This window comes from Bos mutus, chromosome 16 (assembly GCF_027580195.1).
Source record: "Bos mutus isolate GX-2022 chromosome 16, NWIPB_WYAK_1.1, whole genome shotgun sequence".
NCBI lineage: Eukaryota > Metazoa > Chordata > Mammalia > Artiodactyla > Bovidae > Bos > Bos mutus.
Genome location: NC_091632.1, coordinates 10,592,009 through 10,609,592, shown reverse-complemented (window position 1 = coordinate 10,609,592; position 17,584 = coordinate 10,592,009). Strand labels below are relative to the sequence as shown.

Below are 17,584 nucleotides of genomic sequence, written 5' to 3'. Positions count from 1 at the left end.
GGACTATGCTAGGGACTCGGTGGCAGAGGCAAAGATGAACAAGACGTGAGTTTGAACTCACGGATCTTTCTTGGCCGTGCGGTGCCGCCTACTGGTGGGATCTTAGTCCCCCACCCGGGATCAATCCCATGCCCCCGCCTGCTGTGGAAGCATGGAGTCTTAACAGCTGGACTGCCAGGGAGTCCCAAACCCACAGAGTTGTAAATCTTGGGTGAATACAAGTGCATTCAAGCAAGCACATAAAAACAAAGCAGAACTTCCCTGGCAGTCCAGTGATTGAGAATCCGCCTGCCAGTGCCGGGGGACATGGCTTCAATCCCGGACCCAGGAAGATTCCTCATGCCACAGGGCAACTAAGCCCAGGCGCCCAAACTACTAAGCCGGGCTCTAGAGTCCGTAAGCCTTAGCTGCTGAGCCCACAGGCCCCAACTACTGAAGCCCTGGGCTTGGAAACTAGAGAAGCCACCGCAACGACAAGCCCTGGCACCATAACAAGGAGTAGGCCCTGCCCGCTGCCCCTCGACGAAGTCCGCGGGTAGCAATGAAGACCCAGCGAAGCCAAAATAAACGTACGGCAGAGAGGGAGAAGTAAGTGAGAAAAGATTCAATGAAGTACCATGTACCCAGAGGCAGGCGGGACCCCTTCCAGCAGGGGAGAGTAGGGGCTGGCTGGCCACGGCCAGGCATGTCTGAGTGGGGCTGTAAAAATGGCTGGGAATGTCTGAGGCTGCTAGAAACGCATATGTATGTGTATGTGGCGATGGGGATATAGGGAGGTAAAAGGTCCTTTCAGAACATTGTCCTCTGGGCCTTCCCTGGCAGTCCAGGGGTTAAGACTCTGCTTGACCACTGCAGAGTCTGCGGAGTCTACCCCTGGTTGGGGGACTAGTATCTCACCAGCCCCATGGTGCTGCCAAAAAAGGAAAAACAAAACAAAATACTGTGTTTTCAATCTTACGGTTACCAGAGGGGAAAGAAGCGGGGAGGGATAAATTGGGAGACTGGGATTGACATATACACACTGCTGCTGCTAAGTCCCTTCAGTCATGTCCGACTCTGTGCGACTCCATAGACGGCAGCCCACCAGGCTCCCCCGTCCCTGGGATTCTCCAGGCAAGAACACTGGAGTGGGTCGCCATTTCCTTCTCCAATGCATGAAAGTGAAAAGTGAAAGTGAGGTCACTCAGCCGTGTCCGACTCTTAGGGACCCCATGGACTGCAGCCCACCAGGCTCCTCCGTCCATGGGATTTTCCAGGCAAGAGCACTGGAGGGGGGGGTGGCCAGTGCCACCTGTATGAAATAGATGACTAGCAAGTTCGTGTACAATGAAGTGAAAGTGTTAGTCACTCAGCTGTGTACGACTCTCTGCAACCCCATGGACTGTGTAGCCCGACAGGCTCCTCTGCCCATGGAATTTTCCAGGCAAGAATACTGGAGTGGGTAACCATTCCTTCTCCAGGGGATCTTCCCAAACCAAGGATCAAATCTGAGTCTTCCACACTGCAGGCAGATTCTTTACCATCTGAACCACCAGGGAAGCCCACCAGGTCCTCACTAGGGACCTATTCAATAGGGAACGCTACTCAACACTCTGTAATGACCTATGTGGGAAAAGAATCTTTTAAAAAAGAGTGGAGATATATATATGTATAACTGATTCATCTGGCTGTATATCTGAAACAACATTGTAAATCAACTTTACTCCAATAAAAAAAATTTTTTTTAAGAAAGAAATTAACCATTGTATGTGACAAATAATAAGTGTTTTGAAGTTCCAGGAAAACAAAACAAAGCACTGTTTTCCAGTGTGGCAGAGGAGTAGGAGCTATGAAGGGAAGCCAAATACCAAAAAGTTGTGTATCACAGTTTGTGTGCGGCATTTAATGCCTAACCACAGGCATTAATTAGATGTATTCAATAAAAGAGAGAGTCACGGCAGAGTTTCCATTTATTCACAGATTTATTCATTTATTCAACAGTTTTCTGAGTGCTTAAGCCAGGTGCTATACCAGGCACCTGGGATAAGACACAGTCTCTCTGGCAAGTTTTTACACTGGGTAGGTGTGGAGGGAGAGAGGACAGAATAATTGGACTTGAGTGTGAGTGTTGTGGCGTGGGGAGCTTTCAGGGGGAAGGGGCATGGAAGTCAAGGAAGGCTTCGCAGAGGAGGTGACATCTCAGCTGACCCCGGGACAAGCAGGATTTAAAAAGGAGAGATGGGTGTTCTAAGAAGAGGCAGATGCCTTGGCCCAGGCACGAGGTGAGGGTGGTCATCCCGGAAACACGAGTGGCGCTTTTAAGGCCCAAGTAAAGGATATGAGCCTTCTTTCCACCTTTTATTTCTGCGCTGAGACTTGCTATTCGTTCCTTTAAGTTATTGAGCAATGTTACCATTGCTCAGTGAAGCATGTTGATGATGGTTGTTTTTAAATCCTTGTCAGATAATTCCATCATCTCTGTCATCTCCGTGTTGGCATCTGCTAATTATCTCTTCTCATTCAAGTTGAAATTTTCCTGGTTCTTGGCATCATGAGTGATTTTAAATTGCATCTTGGACACTTCAGATATTGTGTTCTGAGACTGATCTGTTTCAGCAGGGCCCCTTTCCTACTGCTCTGCCAGGCAGGGTGGGGCGGGGTGGAGGGTGACCTCCTGGTTACCGCCAGGTGGGGGTAAAAGTCCAGGGTCTCCATGCAGCCATCGACACTTGAGGGGTGGCAGGCTTCTCGTTATTGCTGGACCAGAGCAGAAGTTCAGCAACCCATCTCGGGCTCTGTTGATACCACCTCGGTGCCATGTCACTCCTTGAGTCCTGAGGTCCCTAGCCTTTGCTTTGCCTTTCAGATGTTTGTTGTATCTGTGATGTTCGGGATTTTAGGAAGCACTTAACCAGAGGAAGAGGGAGAAAGTGGATCTGCTTCATCTTGTCTGGAGCTGGATGTTCATGTGAAAAGTATGAGAGAGGAGAGGAAATCACTAGCGATGAAGCTGGAGAGCCAGGCTGCTGGAGGCCAGCTCTTCTCAAAGCCCTCTGACACCATAGAGAAGTGAGAGTTCTCGCCATCGATAATTACTGTATCAGAAAGTAAAACCGAGAACATTTCAATCTTTTCATTAATTCATTTAAAAATAATCATCTCATTGAGTATATAAATATACACATTTTAATGGAAAATAATTATACTTTCCAAGACAAAAGCAAGTCAGGAGAGAAGAAGTCTTGTTTCGCAATTTGGTAAATTTCTTCACTATCTGCTTAATACAAACTGCTGATTCTCTTAAATGTTTCTATGTTCAATCTGTGGTCACATTACATGTTATGTGGCCTCTGGAACACTCCGCTGTGCTATACTGATGGGAGAAAAAAAAGTGAAAGAAGGCAAATAGCATTTAATTGTCATGAAAATAATTTTGACCTTAGTGAGCCCTTTGGAAAGGTCTTGAGGACCCCCAGGGAGACCCTGGATCACACTTTGAGAACTGCTGCTCAGGAATTCCCTTTTTCAGGATCCACTAGCCCCTGTGGCTACTAAACACCTGAGATGTGGCCAGTGTGAAGGAAGAACAGAGCTTCCCATTTTATTTAATTTTAATTAAGTCAGCTGGAACAACATAAATTTTTTTGTTAAATATAATCTTGTTATTTTGGTAAGAATTCATTTTTCATTTACCCTTGGAAAGTGAGCATCTGAATTGAGATATGCTGTACATATGAAATAAAGGTCAGATTTTGAAGACAGGAGAAAAAGTAAGACATCTCATTAATAGTTCTTATGTTGGGCTTATGCTGCTATGATAAGATTTTGAACATATCGGATTATATAAAACGTATTTTTAAAATTCATTTCACCTGTTTTTTAAGAACTTTTAAAAATGTGGCTACATTTAAAATGTAAAGTTACCAGACTTCTCTTCTGGTCCAGCGGTGAAGAACCCACCTGCCAATGCCGGGGACACAGGTGTGATCCCTGGTCAGGGAAGATTCCACATGCCCCAGGGTGACTAAGCCCAGCACCGTGACTGCTGAGCCCGAGCTCTGGGGCCCGAGAGCCGCTACTACTGAAGCCTCCACACAGCTGTGAAGACCTGGCAGGGCCAAAAATAAGCAAATTTTCTGTGAATAGTTACTTATGTAGCTCATGTTACATTTCTAGTGCTGGGCGAGACGGCTGTAAATGAATCTACATGATGAAAGCTTATATGCCTTGTGAAGTCTGCCTTTATTTTGAAAGTAATATAGAGCTACTGACAGGTCCCGAGAAGGGAAGTGACATAATCAGATGTGTATTTTGGAAAGCTCACCCTGGCAGAAGCCTGGGGCATGGATCAGAGGAGGACCTAGTTAGGAGATAGCTGTGCTGGCGATGATAAGGAAAGCGCACGGCCTGAAGGAGGCAGAGCGGGGAAGGTGGTCTCAGGAATGATAATGGCATTGTGGTTACGTAGGGGAAGAGCATCATGGTTCTTAGGAGCTGTTTTGTTGTTTACTCACTTGGTCGTGTCCAACTCCCTTGTATCCCCTGGTGGACTGTAGCCCACCAGGCTCCTCTGTCCATTGGATTTTCCAGGCAAGAATACCAGAGTGGCTTGCCATTTCCCACTTCAGGGTTCGATCCAGGGATCAAACCTGCATCTCATATATTACAGGTGGATTCCTTACCACTGAGCCCCTGGGAAGGCTAAACATTTTAGGAAACAGATGCAGAACTCTTTAGGGATGAAGTGTCATAATATCTGAAACTTTCTTTCTTTATCATCTATCAATAAATTTTATTTATTTTTAATGTTTATTTTGGAGTCTAGTTGATTTACAATGTTGTGTTAGTTTCAGGTATGCAACGAAGAATATACCCACATACACCCACTCTTTTTCAGATTCTTTCCCTGTAACTTACTTTCAAATCCACTGTATTTACATAGAAACTTCAAACACACACACACATACACACACTGTATATCTGTGAGAGAATGGCAAATAGCATCTGAATATTACTACGAAAAGACATAAACCTAAGGGAAGAGAAGCAGGGAGAGAAAGCAAATGCGACACGAAATATCAGCAATTGTGAACCTAGAAGTAATCCAGTCAATAGGGGATCGTTCTACTGGTCTTTTAACTCTTGCTATATTTTGACATTTTTCAAAACAAAAGATGGGAAAAACGATGAGAAAACAAATAGCCTTAACATGGTGGTTGGATATGAGAGAAAGGGGAAAAGGCAGCGACAAATGGTTTTCTGTTTCTTGTAGGACAATGGAATGGACACTGTCATTCTTGAGACGGAAACACAGGAGGAGAAACGAGCTCGTGGGCTGAGGATGAGTTCAGCCCAGATCTGTGGACTCTGAGGTGCCTTTGGCTCCAACAGAGAGTGTAAGAGGGGCTTCGTCAGTGACTCAGCGGGTAAAGAGTCAGCCTGCAATGCAGGGGACCTGGATTCACTCCCTGGGTCAGGAAGATCCCCTGGAGAAGGGAATGGCAGCCCACTCCGGTATCCTTGCCTAGAGAATCCCATGGACAGAGGAGCCTGGCGGGTTATCGTCCATGGGGTCGCAGAGTCAGACAAGACTGAGCATGCACACAGGCAGAGAGTGTAGAAGCTGAAGGTTCTGAGAGGGAACTTGGCTAGAGACGCAGACTTGGATGACCTTAAAATTTAGATGTAACTGAAGGGGAGTTCCATGCTGTCAAGGGTGTGTGTGGAGATTGAGAGGAGGCGGGTGTCGGGATGGAACTCTGGGGAGCACTGACTTTTCAGGGTCAGCCAAGAAGGCTGCCATGGTAGCCAGCATCCAGGCTGGCCCCCAGTGCTGTCTCTGATCTTCATACTGGTGTGTGGTTCTCCCTGACGTTGTACCAGGGTCGGGCAGTGTGACAAGGGCGGAAGTGATGGGACGGCACCCTGAGATCTCCTGGGGAAGCCGCCTCCCCGTCACCAGCAGTCCTGTGCAGAGGCCCACATGTGCAGAACTGAGGCCTCCTGCCCAGAGCCATGCAAGGGGGCTTGAAGACCTGAAGAGAATCTTCATGAATGAATAATGAGTGAGACTGCATATCAAGAGAAAGCCCAAGTCAAAACAGCTCAGTTAAACTGCTCCCAAATTCCTAACCCTCAGAAACGATGCTGTTCTAAGCTGCTAAATTTGGGGGTAATTTATTATGCAGCAACAAATAATAAGGATGCCTCAAATGGAGACTTAAAAGGATGGTCAAGCAGACATGCAAATGTCAAGCCTGACACTGCCCACTCTAGCTGGTAACCCTTTGCATAAATTATTTTATGACAGGAGGCCCTGGGGTCATAAGGAACCAGGGAAGAGATTATTTCATGGAGAAAGTTCTGTTATTCAGTGTCAAATGCCACCAAGCAATGGAGAAGTGGAATTTTCAACAAAGGGGTGATTGGTAACCTCAGTGAAAGCAATCAGTGGGGTGTGGGAGGGCAGAAACCAGATTAGAGTAGACTGAAGAGTAAGTAAGGATAAAAGCTAGAATTTTTCCATTATCACACTTAATTGAGGGGAAAAAACCCTTATGATAAGTAACAAACCCCCATTTTAGGGATGAGAAATCCAGGGTCACATTGCTACTATGTGGTAAAATCTGGACACCTCTGCCCCAGAAGCTTGTTAAAGAATTCTAACTGCATTCGTGACTCTTTCTGGGAAAAGAGCAGATAAATTCTGTAGCCTCATCCCATTTCCAGTGATGTTCTTGAATCAGAACAATTTTGGTGCTCCTGCCAGCTGCCCAGCTGGGATGGATGCTCCTTTGTCTGTTTCTGCCTAACTCCTGCCTTGGGAAGAGAACTGACAAATTAGAGAGAGTGAAGAGCCTTTCTTTCATTCATTCCATAGCTATTCATTGAGCTCTTTATAAGAGCCGCAGCTACCGGCCAGCCTTCACAGATGAGAAGGGGCTCCCAAAGTGATGTTTTACATATGAAGCCAGAACTCCATAAGCAGAAGAAAACCTTCTTTATCTTCCTGGAGAAGAGGCCCTACCCAAGGTTGGATAAAGCACAGCAGATTCAGCAACTGCAGCATCAACAAAATTGAAGCAATCAGAGTAATCATTCAGCAGTGATTAATAGCAACAACTCTTGGGTCTCATACATGAAGCTATAGATACGTAGCTATTTCTAGCTCTAAATCTGTTTTAATGGCTTGGGTCTTCAGTCAATCAATTCACCTTCCTATGACCCACATTGCCTTCCTCACAGAAAGATTTCCTGAGAAAGTTTTACCATAGAAGTAGAACCACCTCAGACCAGCTTGAGCTGCATTAAGTGACCACACGGTGTCGTGATCTGCCTCCCTGGCTTTGGAATCAGACAGGCCCGCCCTGGGAGTCCAGCTCTGAATGAGCTGTGTGACTTTGAGTGGGTCACTTTTTTTTTTAACATCTTTCACTTCCAGATTCCTCATCTGGAAAAAAATGGAGATAATATTATCTACCTCCTACCATGATTGTTAGGGGAAACACTGACACCACCCACTCTGGCCCGTAACCATTTATTTGCATGAGTTATTTTGACAGCAGGTCCCGGAAAGGAACATGGTATTACCTAACAAGCCACCACCAACCGGAAGAATTTGGAAAAGGTCAAAAGGAGACGACAGTCCATATGTCCTACCAGTCTCCCAGAATCCTCTTTGCTGGAGTCCATCTTGGCTGAGCCATGTACACATCACTAGGAAGGACCGAGTCAGAATGATTAGCCAGAGACAACCTGGGAACTAACCCCACAACCATAAAACCCAAGACTGTGAGCCACGTGGCGGAGAGGTCCTCCTGGGTCCCTCACCTCCCACTCTCCGCCCCGGCTCCCCTTCCCAGTAGAGTCTCTTGCTTTGTCAGCGTGTGTCTTCAACAGTCTGTCTCTGAGTGTTAGAAGCCCACTCTCGGGTCCTAGAAGGGGTTCCCCTTCCTGCAACATGACCACAAGTATAACAGGAAGAAAAAAAATATGCAAAAATAGGACTGCCATATTTCTTCATTCTAAGTGGGGCAGGAGTCATCTCAGAGGCCATCTCAGGCCATCTCATCTCAGTGGCTCATTTGTTGAGGAGGACACTCTGGTAAACTTTCGTGGCTGAGACAAGCAGCTGAGCCGCTCTATACCCCGCCATCTCCTTAGCTCCTCTGACCCAGGACTGAGAACAGCCTGGACTGGAGACCTTTGTTCAAAGAGCTAAATGTATTTGTGTGATTAAGTAACAGGAAGCTGATGTTTTCAGGGCAAGGTGGAGAACAGTAGAGACATGGAGGAGAAGGCTCTTAGGAAGGAAAAATGGCTGCAGCAGGGCTCTGGGTAGCAAAACAGCCAAGGGAGAAGGCACAGGGGCGAGGGAGGTGGGGAGCTTTACTGTGGTGAATTCCAGCTTCTGCTTGCTCTAGGTGGTGCTATAACTTCCTGTCTTGCCTCTTGACCTTCAGTAAAAGTCTTCCACTCAAAATGGCCCTGTGCTCTGGGGGCTTTCCGGACGGAAGGAAGGGAAGAGTTCGACTTGCTCTGAGACTAAGAGGATGCAGGGAAATAACCTTGAATTCAGCTTGAGCAGGAATTCATAAGAAACCAGGATCATGAAAATGTCAGCCCATCCCCTAAGAATCCTTGGAAATCTTGGGGAGGACATGGACAGCCCACAAAATTTGGTCCGGGGGCTGGGGCTGTTTAAGGAAAACATGTTCTAAGAAGGCTGGCAAAAATCACATTACATCAGGATTAAATGAGAGAATGTACAGAAACCAATTAGCTCAGAGCCCAACCCGTGATCAGCACTCACTACAGGTAGCTTCTTATTATGATTTAATGGGCAGTTTCCTCTTTTCTTCACCCTTTTGACCTTCAAGGACTCACAATCTACTTGAAAATTATGATGTAGTCATTCATTTATTCTACAAACATTTATCAACTCCCTTCTATGTAGCAGTCAATTTAAATAACTTCAGACAGTAGTGATGGTCATAGCTCATCTGCTTGGGCTTAGTATGTGCTAAGTGCTTTACCTGGCTTGTTTCACTTAATTCTCATGACAATCCTAGGGAAAGTTGGAAGTGTTAGTCGCTCAGTCGTGTCTGACTCTTTTTGACCCCATGAACAGTAACCTGCCAGGCTCCTCTGTCCATGGAATTTTCCAGGCAAGAATACTAGAGTGGATAGCCATTTCCTTCTCCAGATAATCTTCCCGACCCAGGGATCAAACCCAGGTATCCTGCAATTGTAGGTGGATACTTTACCATCTGAGCCACTAAAGATGCCCAGTCCTAGGGAGGAACCTAGGATTATATTCTTACTTTATAAACGAGCAGGCTGAGGCACAGTGAGGTTAAGGGACTTGCCCAGACCACATAGCTAGCCAGTGGGAGGGGCAAGGTTTGAACTCAGGCAGTTGGATTTCAGTGCATTCTTTAAAACTCCACACTGCGCCGGTTTTGAATGCCCCCGACGCGTGTGAGTGATGGCCTACGATGGGGAGGGATCATGAGTGAAGGGTCTTGGGGAGATAAGCTTACAATTATGGCTAGGATTTTCTTGCCATCTTTTCCCTCCTACCTCCCCTCCCCCTTCTAACTGTCGCTGTCAAGACGCGGGTAGCAGCAGCACTCTGACCCTTGCTTCTGCTCATCCCCTGGTTTAAGTTTTCCCATCCTGCCTGTGCCCACCGTTAGCAAACGGACACATGAAGAGGGAGAGAAGGAAAAGACCCACGGAACCAACCAAAAGATAATGAGAAGCTGACTATTTTGCCATAATGCAGCACAAGAACAATAAATAAATCAATCACTTGGGGGGGAGTGGGGAACGACTTTCCTATAATCAGCTATTAAAGGCTTGTACCACTTAATTAGTCTATTAATTAAAACTGTTCTCCTCCTTCCACATGTTATCAGCCTGCCAAGGCAGAGAAGACTCAAACCCCGGGGGCAGAAGATAAGAGAAGTAAGAAAGACTGGAGTGCGCAGCAGATTCAAACAGCTGGGCCTGCGTGTGTGTTAAAAGCACAGCGCTTAGTGCCCAGGGCAAATCCACCTGCTAGCATGAAGGGAACGTTTATCAAAAACCAAAAGGCTGTTGTCTTTGTTGAACAGAAAGGGGAAAAAAAATGATTTCATCTTGAAAGAGAAAAACCACCATCACCACACACAGGGATCTGTGAAGGGCAGATCCACTGGGTGTTCCCTGGGGCACCGGACACAGTGAGAAACAAACATGCTTAGGGCAAAGGCAGGCAGCGTTATCAGAAGGCTCCGGAGCAGGGGCTCTGCCCTGACGCTGACGCGTGAGCTTCTTAGGGAACTCAGACACGCCGAGTTCCTACTACGCGCCAGGCACCACCTCTGTTCTCTATGTCTGTAACTGTGTTTCGATGACTTCGGCGGCATTCTTAGAGTGCCCTAGAGTTGCTTTTGTGTAGTCAGCTGCTCAGTCATGTCCGACTCTTTGTGACCCTCTGTCCACGGGGCTTCTCCAGACAAAAATACTGGAGGGGCTTGCCATTCCCTCTTCCAGGGGATCTTCCCCACCCAGGGATTGAACCCACATCTCTTGTGTCTCCTGCATCGGCAGGCGGATTCTTTACCGCTGCGCCACGAGGGGAGTCCAGCGGATTTCTGGAAGTCCCCAGAAAGGCGCCTCCTATAAGCCCTTACAGCTGTGGGCACCACAGCAGCCACTCAGCGCTTCCCCTTCTGTTCTGGCTCTCAGTGGTCCATGCCCCCTGCCCACCAAGAGCTAAGAGAAGCCTCTCATCGCTGCAGTGGCTGACCGTGTCAAGCAAACTCAAAGGGCACAAGAACTTACAAGTCATCCTTGAGCAGCTCAGATAGACCCTGAGTCCCGCAGCTCTCTCCACGCTCCTGGGAGCACGGCGGCCTTCGGACTCCTTTCCTGTCCTTTCCAGCCCCTCCACCGCCCTCTGCCCTCCCCTGGTTACCGAATACACGCGCCCATGCACTGGAATGGAGGTGAGCAGACACAGAGAGGGGGCTGGAGGCAGGGGTCTCCATCAGCAACAGCCCCCCAGCAGGGGTGAGGATACCGTCTTATTGTAACCCTCAAATCAGGCATGTGACAGACCATTGGTACCGCTAAGTCACTTCAGTCGTGTCCAACTCTGTGCGACCCCATAGACAGCAGCCCACCAGGCTCCCCAGTCCCTGGGATTCTCCAGGAAGAACACTGGAGTGGGTTGCCATTTCCTTCTCCAATGCATGAGAGTAAAAAGTGAAAGTGAAGTCACTCAGTCCTGTCTGACCCTCAGCGACCCCATGGACTGCAGCCTACCAGGCTCCTCCATCCATGGGATTTTCCAGGCAAGAGTACTGGAGTGGGGTGCCATTGCCTTCTCCTGACAGACCATTAGCCATCCTATTTTGAAAAATGGGGAAACTGTCGCTTGGAGAGGGTTAGTTGTTTGTCCAGGACTCCACAGGCAGTGACGAAGCACTCAGATGAGCTCAGTAAATAGTTGCTAACATACAAAATTGAAAATATGGAGGCAGGAGAAGCTCACCAGCTTCTGGGAACTTTAGGTCCTGCAGGGGGGCCCAACTATGTAATAAAAGGGAATGGTCAGTTGAGGCTACCCCTCGAGGGCGGGAGAAAGGGCAGAGATAGGGAGTCTAGGGTCAGCTCCAAGGTCAACTCCTCCTGAACCCAATTCTGCTGGATACCTGTAGTTATATAATCCACGTTCGGCAAACAACTCATCACACCTCCCCCCAACCTGGGCCCCACCCCCAAAAAACCCCTTCTGGAAACGGTTAAGTGGCCATACGTTAGCTGTAGGACACTCAGAATGTCAGCATGTTAGAAGGGAGGGGCAGTGGTAAGGTGGTGGAGACAGCCTGGACTTGGAGCCCAGGGACAGGTTTCTGTTCCTGGTAACCAGCTGGTGCCCTCAGGCAAGTTATTTCCATTGTCCACCATCAGCTTCCTCATATGCAAAATGGGAAATGTCAGTCGCCTCTGTCAAAATGGTACTGAAAGGATTAAGCAAAGTAATCCAGTATTACTATTACATAGAGAACTTTAAAATTACAAAGGGCTTCTACATAGATACCTGGCAACCCTCAGAGCAACCCAGAGCATTATTATCTCCATTTTTCAATTGAGAAAAAAATCCAAGACTCAAAAAGATTGAAACTCATTGGTAAACAGTGAGTGGTGTGATTATTCAAAAGCCGCGGCGGGCCTGGCCCCACCACGCCTGACTCTCAGGCCCTGCAGCCCCAAGGTGTCCGTCCCAGAGTCCCCCGTCTGGGCTGGGTGTCCCGTTCCCAGCTTTCATTCACCAGGTAAGCAGTAAACATCTGTGCTCCTATCTGGCACCAGGTACCGTGCCCAGCATTGAGTACTCAACTACAGCGCTCCCGGCGTGGCAGAGAGAGTGGGTGTCGGCTAAGTGAGGAACAGTCTCTGTGACGAATGTTTCCAGGTGCGGAGGACAAGGTGACATAGGTGGAGACAGACACAGAAGGGAAACTTGGAAGAATGAGGAGGACACGCGTGCGTGCTCAAGTGCTTCACTCGTGCCCGACTCTCTGCAACCCGTGGACTGTAGCCCACCAGGCTCCTCTGTCCATGGGATTCTCCAGGCAAGAATACTGGAGTGGGTTGCCATCTCCTCCTCCAGGGAACCTTCCCCACCCAGGGACCAAACCCGCGTCTCTTACACCTCCTGCATTGGCAGACAGGTTCTTTAGCACTGGCGCCGCCTGGGACGCCCTAATGAGTAGGACGTAGCCTCACAAACCAGGGGAGGGGGTTCTCACCTCAATGTGGGAAAGAGCTTGATATCTGGTACAAGTGAAGCACAAAGAGGGAGAGAGAAGCAGAGAGAAAGGAGGCCAGAGGGTTAGCAAGGGCCAGAGCCTGGAGGCTGAGAGAGCTGGGTGAAGGAAGGACTTTGGACCTCGTCCTTAATAAGTGCAGAGCTGCCTGAGTGCTTTCAGCAGGGAAGTAGATGATATTTTTGGAAGATCTTCTGGCTGGGATGTGGAGACTGGATCTGAGCCTGGTGAGACTGGAGGCAGGTAGGCCAGCTAGGATGGAGACAGACGCAGGAACTGAAGCAAGAAATAATGGTGGTCTGAGCTTGAGACGGGGCCATGGAGATGGAGAGAAGGGCAATCTCTGAAACGGACCGCGGGCATGGTGACTGATGGGGGACGTGAATGCAGGGAGGGAAGGTAGGGGAAGGAGTCAAGCATGATGCCAGCTTGTATCTGGCTTGTGCAACTGGTGAGTGAAGATTTCCCTTATTTGACAAGGGGGCATTTGGGGCAGAATATCTGCTTTTGTCAGGTGTATCCTGCATGAGCCTGGACCCCAAATTCACCCAGGGACCTGTAAATTATGTCTGTCTTGCCCAGAGGAGAAGCAGTGGATGAAAAGATCCTGCTAACTCGAGAATGCCTGAAGAACTATGGATGGAGGTTCATAACATTGTACAGGAGGCAGTGATCAAAACCATCCCCAAGAAAAAGGAATAAAAGGCACAATGGATCAATATCAATAACCTCAGATATGCCACCCATATGGAAGAAAGCAAAGAGGAACTAAAGAGCCTCTTGACGAAGGTGAAAGAGGAGAGTAAAAAAGCTGGCTTAAAACTCAACATTCAGAAAATGAAAATCATGGCATCCAGTCCCATCACTTCATGGCAAATAGATGGTGAAACAATGGAAACAGTGACAGACTTTATTTTGGGGGCTCCAAAATCGCTGTGAATGGTGACTGCTGACATGAAATTAAAAGATGCTTGCTCCTTGGAAGAAAAGCTATGACCAACCTAAACAGCATATTAAAAAGCAGAGACATTATTTTGCCAACAAAGGTCCATAGTAGTGAAAACTATGGTTCCAGTTATCATGTACGGATGTGACAGTTGGACCATAGAGAAGGCTGAGCACTTAAGAACTGATGCTTTTGAACTGTGTTGCTGGAGAAGACTCCTGAGAGTCCCTTGGACTGCAAGGAAATCAAACCAGTTAATCTTAAGGAAATCAACCCTGAATATTCATTGGAAGGAATGATGCTAAAGCTGAAGCTCCAATACTTTGGCCACAGGATGCCAAGAACCAACTCATTAGAAGAGACCCTGATGCTGGGAAAGATTGAAGGCAGGAGGAGAAGGGGATGACAGAGGATGAGACGGTTGGATGGCATCACTGACTCAATGGACATAAGTTTGAGCAAGCTCTGGGAGATGGTGAAAGACAGGGAAGCCTGGCGTGCTGCAGTCCACAGGGTTTCGAAGAGTCAGACAGGACTGAGTGACTGAACAACAAACTTGAGAATTCTACTTGCCAGCAGCCAAGGTATGGACGTGTGCTGGTGGTGAAGCATCTGGTATGAGGGGCATCTGGTTCTTCTGGAGCAAAGGCATTGGTTTCCCTGGGTCTCCAGCAGACCTCCTGTTCCCTCAACCCCGCTTCCCTTTGATTATTGCTTCCCTGGTGGTTCAGAGGTTAAACTTGTCTGCCTGCAATGCGGGAGACCTTGGTTTGATCCCTGGGTTGGGAAGCTTCCCCTGGAGAAGGAAATGGAAACCCACTCCAGTATTCTTGCCTGGAGAATCCCATGGACAGAGGAGCCTGGTGGGCTACAGTCCACGGGGCCGCAAAGAGTTGAACATGACTGAGCGACTTTACTTTCACTTTTCACTGTCAAGGGCATACCGTATAAAGCACCGTCATAGATGCAGAGGGAGAAGAAACCATAAGAGTTTATAACCTAGAAGATGTGAAAAGACAACTAATCACAAAAGTAACTACAGGTCCACATGAATAGGATTAATAGTCATAAACGGCATAGAGAACATGTTGCCAGGAGGCCATGGTCGTAGACACTTCTGAATGGGAAAACCAGGGAGGAAGTGGTATTCAAGCTGGTTGTAAAGGAGAGGTGGAATGTCTACAGGCATAAATGTGGGATTGCAGTAGGCAGGTATTCCTGAGGGAAGAAAAAGCATTAGCAAAGATGGCAGCAGGCACAGGCAGTCACCAGCCCCATCTCCTGCTGTCTTAGGGTACCTTAAGCTGGGGTACAGGGAGCTCTGACAAGTCTGAGAATTCCCTGATGGTGCAAAAATTACGTTTGGGGATGAGTGTGCACTTTTCTGGAGAGAGGGCCCACAGCCCTTCAATTCTCTGAAGGGTCTAGAGTAGAGAAAAGGTTTTATTTCACAGGTGGGTCTGAGGCATCTAAAGGAAATCAGTCCTGAATATTCACTGGAAGGACTGATGCTGAAGCTGAAGCTCCAATACTTTGGCCACCTGATGCGAAGAACCGACTCACTGGAAAAGATTCTGATGCTGGGAAAGATTGAGGGCAGGAGGAGAAGGCGACGACAGAGGATGAGGTGGTTGGATGGCTCGATGGACATGAGTTTGAGTAAGCTCCGAGAGTTGATGATGGACAGGGAGGCCTGGCGTGCGGCAGTCCATGGGGTCGCAAAGAGTCAGACACGACTGAGCGACTGAACTGAACTGAACCGAAGCATCTACATATGTCTGTTGTTTTCAAAAAAGAAACCTCCTTCAAGAACTGTCCAGTGCACCCTTTGGATCTCTAGACAGGCCCAAGAAGGCCCTGGAAAAAAGGTAGCTCACACGGGCTTCTCTCCCTTTGCCCACCCTTGCCCCCGGCCCCACCTCCATTCTACGAGTGGTCCCCACGCTCACCGGCCTCCACCGCCTTGAGGTCAATAAGGGAGGCAAGGTCAGAGCGCCAGACGGGAGAATCGGGGACTCACGCAGAGGCTCTGGGACCTCCTTGGGAGACGCGGTGGGCAGGAGCCGCTCTGCGCTGAAGCTGGAGCCGGAGAGGTCGGCCTGCGGGGTCCCCCAGCCCCGTGTGAACCCACAGCCGCGTTCTGGGCCAGTCCGCGGCGGCCCGCCGGGCTGCGGCAGCCCCCTCGGGCCGCGGGGTTGCGGTGCCGGCGGCGGCCGCTGGGCGGCGCGGAGCGGCGCGCGGAGCGTGGGAAGCGCGGGCGCGCGGGCGGGCCGGGCTCGCTCACGCCCGGGCAGCGGCGGCCGCCGCCGGGCCCGAATGCGGAGCCGCTGCGCAGCTCGCGCCTGCCGCGGGGCGCACCGGGCGCGGCGAGGCGGCCGTGCAGACCCTGGCGGGGAGGGGGCGGCCGCTGGAGGTAAGAGCCGGGCCGCCGATCGGGTGGGAGCGGCGCGGCGGCCAGGCCTGCGGCCAGTCTCCAAAGCCCCGGGCAAGGCTGGGGGGCTCCCCTCCCGGCCCTGGGGGGGCGATGCTCCGGGCCTACCGCGATCGGGTCGCCCCCACCCCCGCTGCGGCGCCGGCCTCCAGCCGCAGCTGCCCTGGCCGCGTGGGTGGGAGCAGACTGGGGCCGGCTTCTGCCCTGGCCGGCACCCCCCCACCCTGGGCTCCGGGGTCCCGGGGCCAGCAGGGCGGGGGAGGCAAATGATCAGCCCCCGCACCCACCCAGGGGCCCGGCCCGGGAGCCCCTGCCCACTCCTCACCTTCCGCTTCTGGGCTCCGCAGTGGGCGTGGTGCCCCCTCTGCTGCAGAGGGGGGGCGCCCCGGAGTTGAGGAAGGCCGTGGGGGAGGAGAGCGCAGAGACAGGTGGTTGAGGGGGCGAGCGATGGTGCGGGAAGGCTTGTGATCTTAATGCGTATTTCTTTCTCGCCCCTTCTTCGCGGTGTGGGCGGGGGGCGCGGAGGTGCGTGTGGAGGAGGAGGTGGGAAGGCTTTAGGCTCGGGAGAGGCAGGCGCAGCCAGAGATGCCACTGGGCAAATGTCCCTGTTCGGTGCCCGCCGCCCCCCAAATTAATGAAGTGGGTGTGGCGGTGCAGGTAGAGGAGTTGGATGAAGACCTGGCCCAGAACTGCCCGGAACTGGCTGCGGCAGCGGCCGGGCTCCCCGCTGCATGTCTGGGAGCCGCATGCACTGAGCGCTCTGCAGCGGCTGGGGGTGGGGGTGGCGGGTGGCCATGCCCTCTCATCCTCCTGGAAGCTTCAGCCACGGGGACAGCTCCGGAGATGGGGGCTGGGAGAAGGACGTGGGGGTGGGGGTGGTGTCCGGAGGGGAACGGCAGTCTCTAGGCCTGCAGACTAAGTTCCTAGGTGGTGGATGGGCCAGGAGATGGTGGGAGGTGGGAGCTGCAGGGAAAGCAGGTAATGTCCTTAGAACCAACCCCCACCCACCCCCTTCCAGCTTTGTCTGTAGCCGTAGACCAAAATTTGGGATTCGGCATTTGCCAAATATGCTTAATTTTTTTTTCTTCTTTCCTCTTTCCCTTTCGGTTTGTTTTGTTTTTTAGAGGAACGGCAAATGACAAGGCAGAGGGAAGGCTGGCCCAGCCAATCCCGGAGCCGCTGCAGCGCCGGTTCCCCACATACATTGTGGTGCAGGGACAGAGAGGAGGGGGCGGCTGGCCCCCGCGCCTCCCCTGCCCGGGGCCCCCTGGCCGCTCCCCGGGGAGAAGGGCAGCTGGACAGAGGCTGCCTGGGGCCAGGGTGCAAGGGTGCAGCCGCACCTCCCTGCTGCCCGGCGTGGGAAGAAGAACGCGGAGCCAGGCAAGTCTCCCTCTGTGTCCTCTGGGG

General features: G+C 50.5%; 1 protein-coding gene across 1 annotated transcript; it reads right to left on the bottom strand.

Moving 5' to 3' along the window:
* Positions 1 to 1,948: 1,948 nt before the first annotated feature.
* On the bottom strand, positions 1,949 to 16,973 carry LOC138991140 (proline-rich protein 2-like). Its single transcript, XM_070384379.1, has 4 exons — positions 16,856 to 16,973; positions 15,767 to 16,729; positions 7,570 to 7,695; positions 1,949 to 3,074 (listed from the first exon to the last, which is right to left on the bottom strand). The coding sequence occupies exons 1-4, from the start codon at positions 16,971 to 16,973 to the stop codon at positions 2,944 to 2,946; spliced, it is 1,338 nt and encodes a 445-aa protein (XP_070240480.1). The 3' UTR covers positions 1,949 to 2,943.
* Positions 16,974 to 17,584: the final 611 nt, after the last annotated feature.

Coding starts and splice junctions, on each gene's coding strand:
- LOC138991140 (XM_070384379.1), bottom strand. CDS start 16,973: ATGGCCACCCGCCACCCCCACCCCCAGCCGCTGCAGAGCGCTCAGTGC. Junction 16,730..16,855: donor TCCGGGCAGTTCTGGGCCAG/GTCTTCATCCAA, acceptor CCGAGCCTAAAG/CCTTCCCACCTCCTCCTCCA. Junction 3,075..7,569: donor GGTTGGTGGTGGCTTGTTAG/GTAATACCATGT, acceptor TTTCTGATACAG/TAATTATCGATGGCGAGAAC.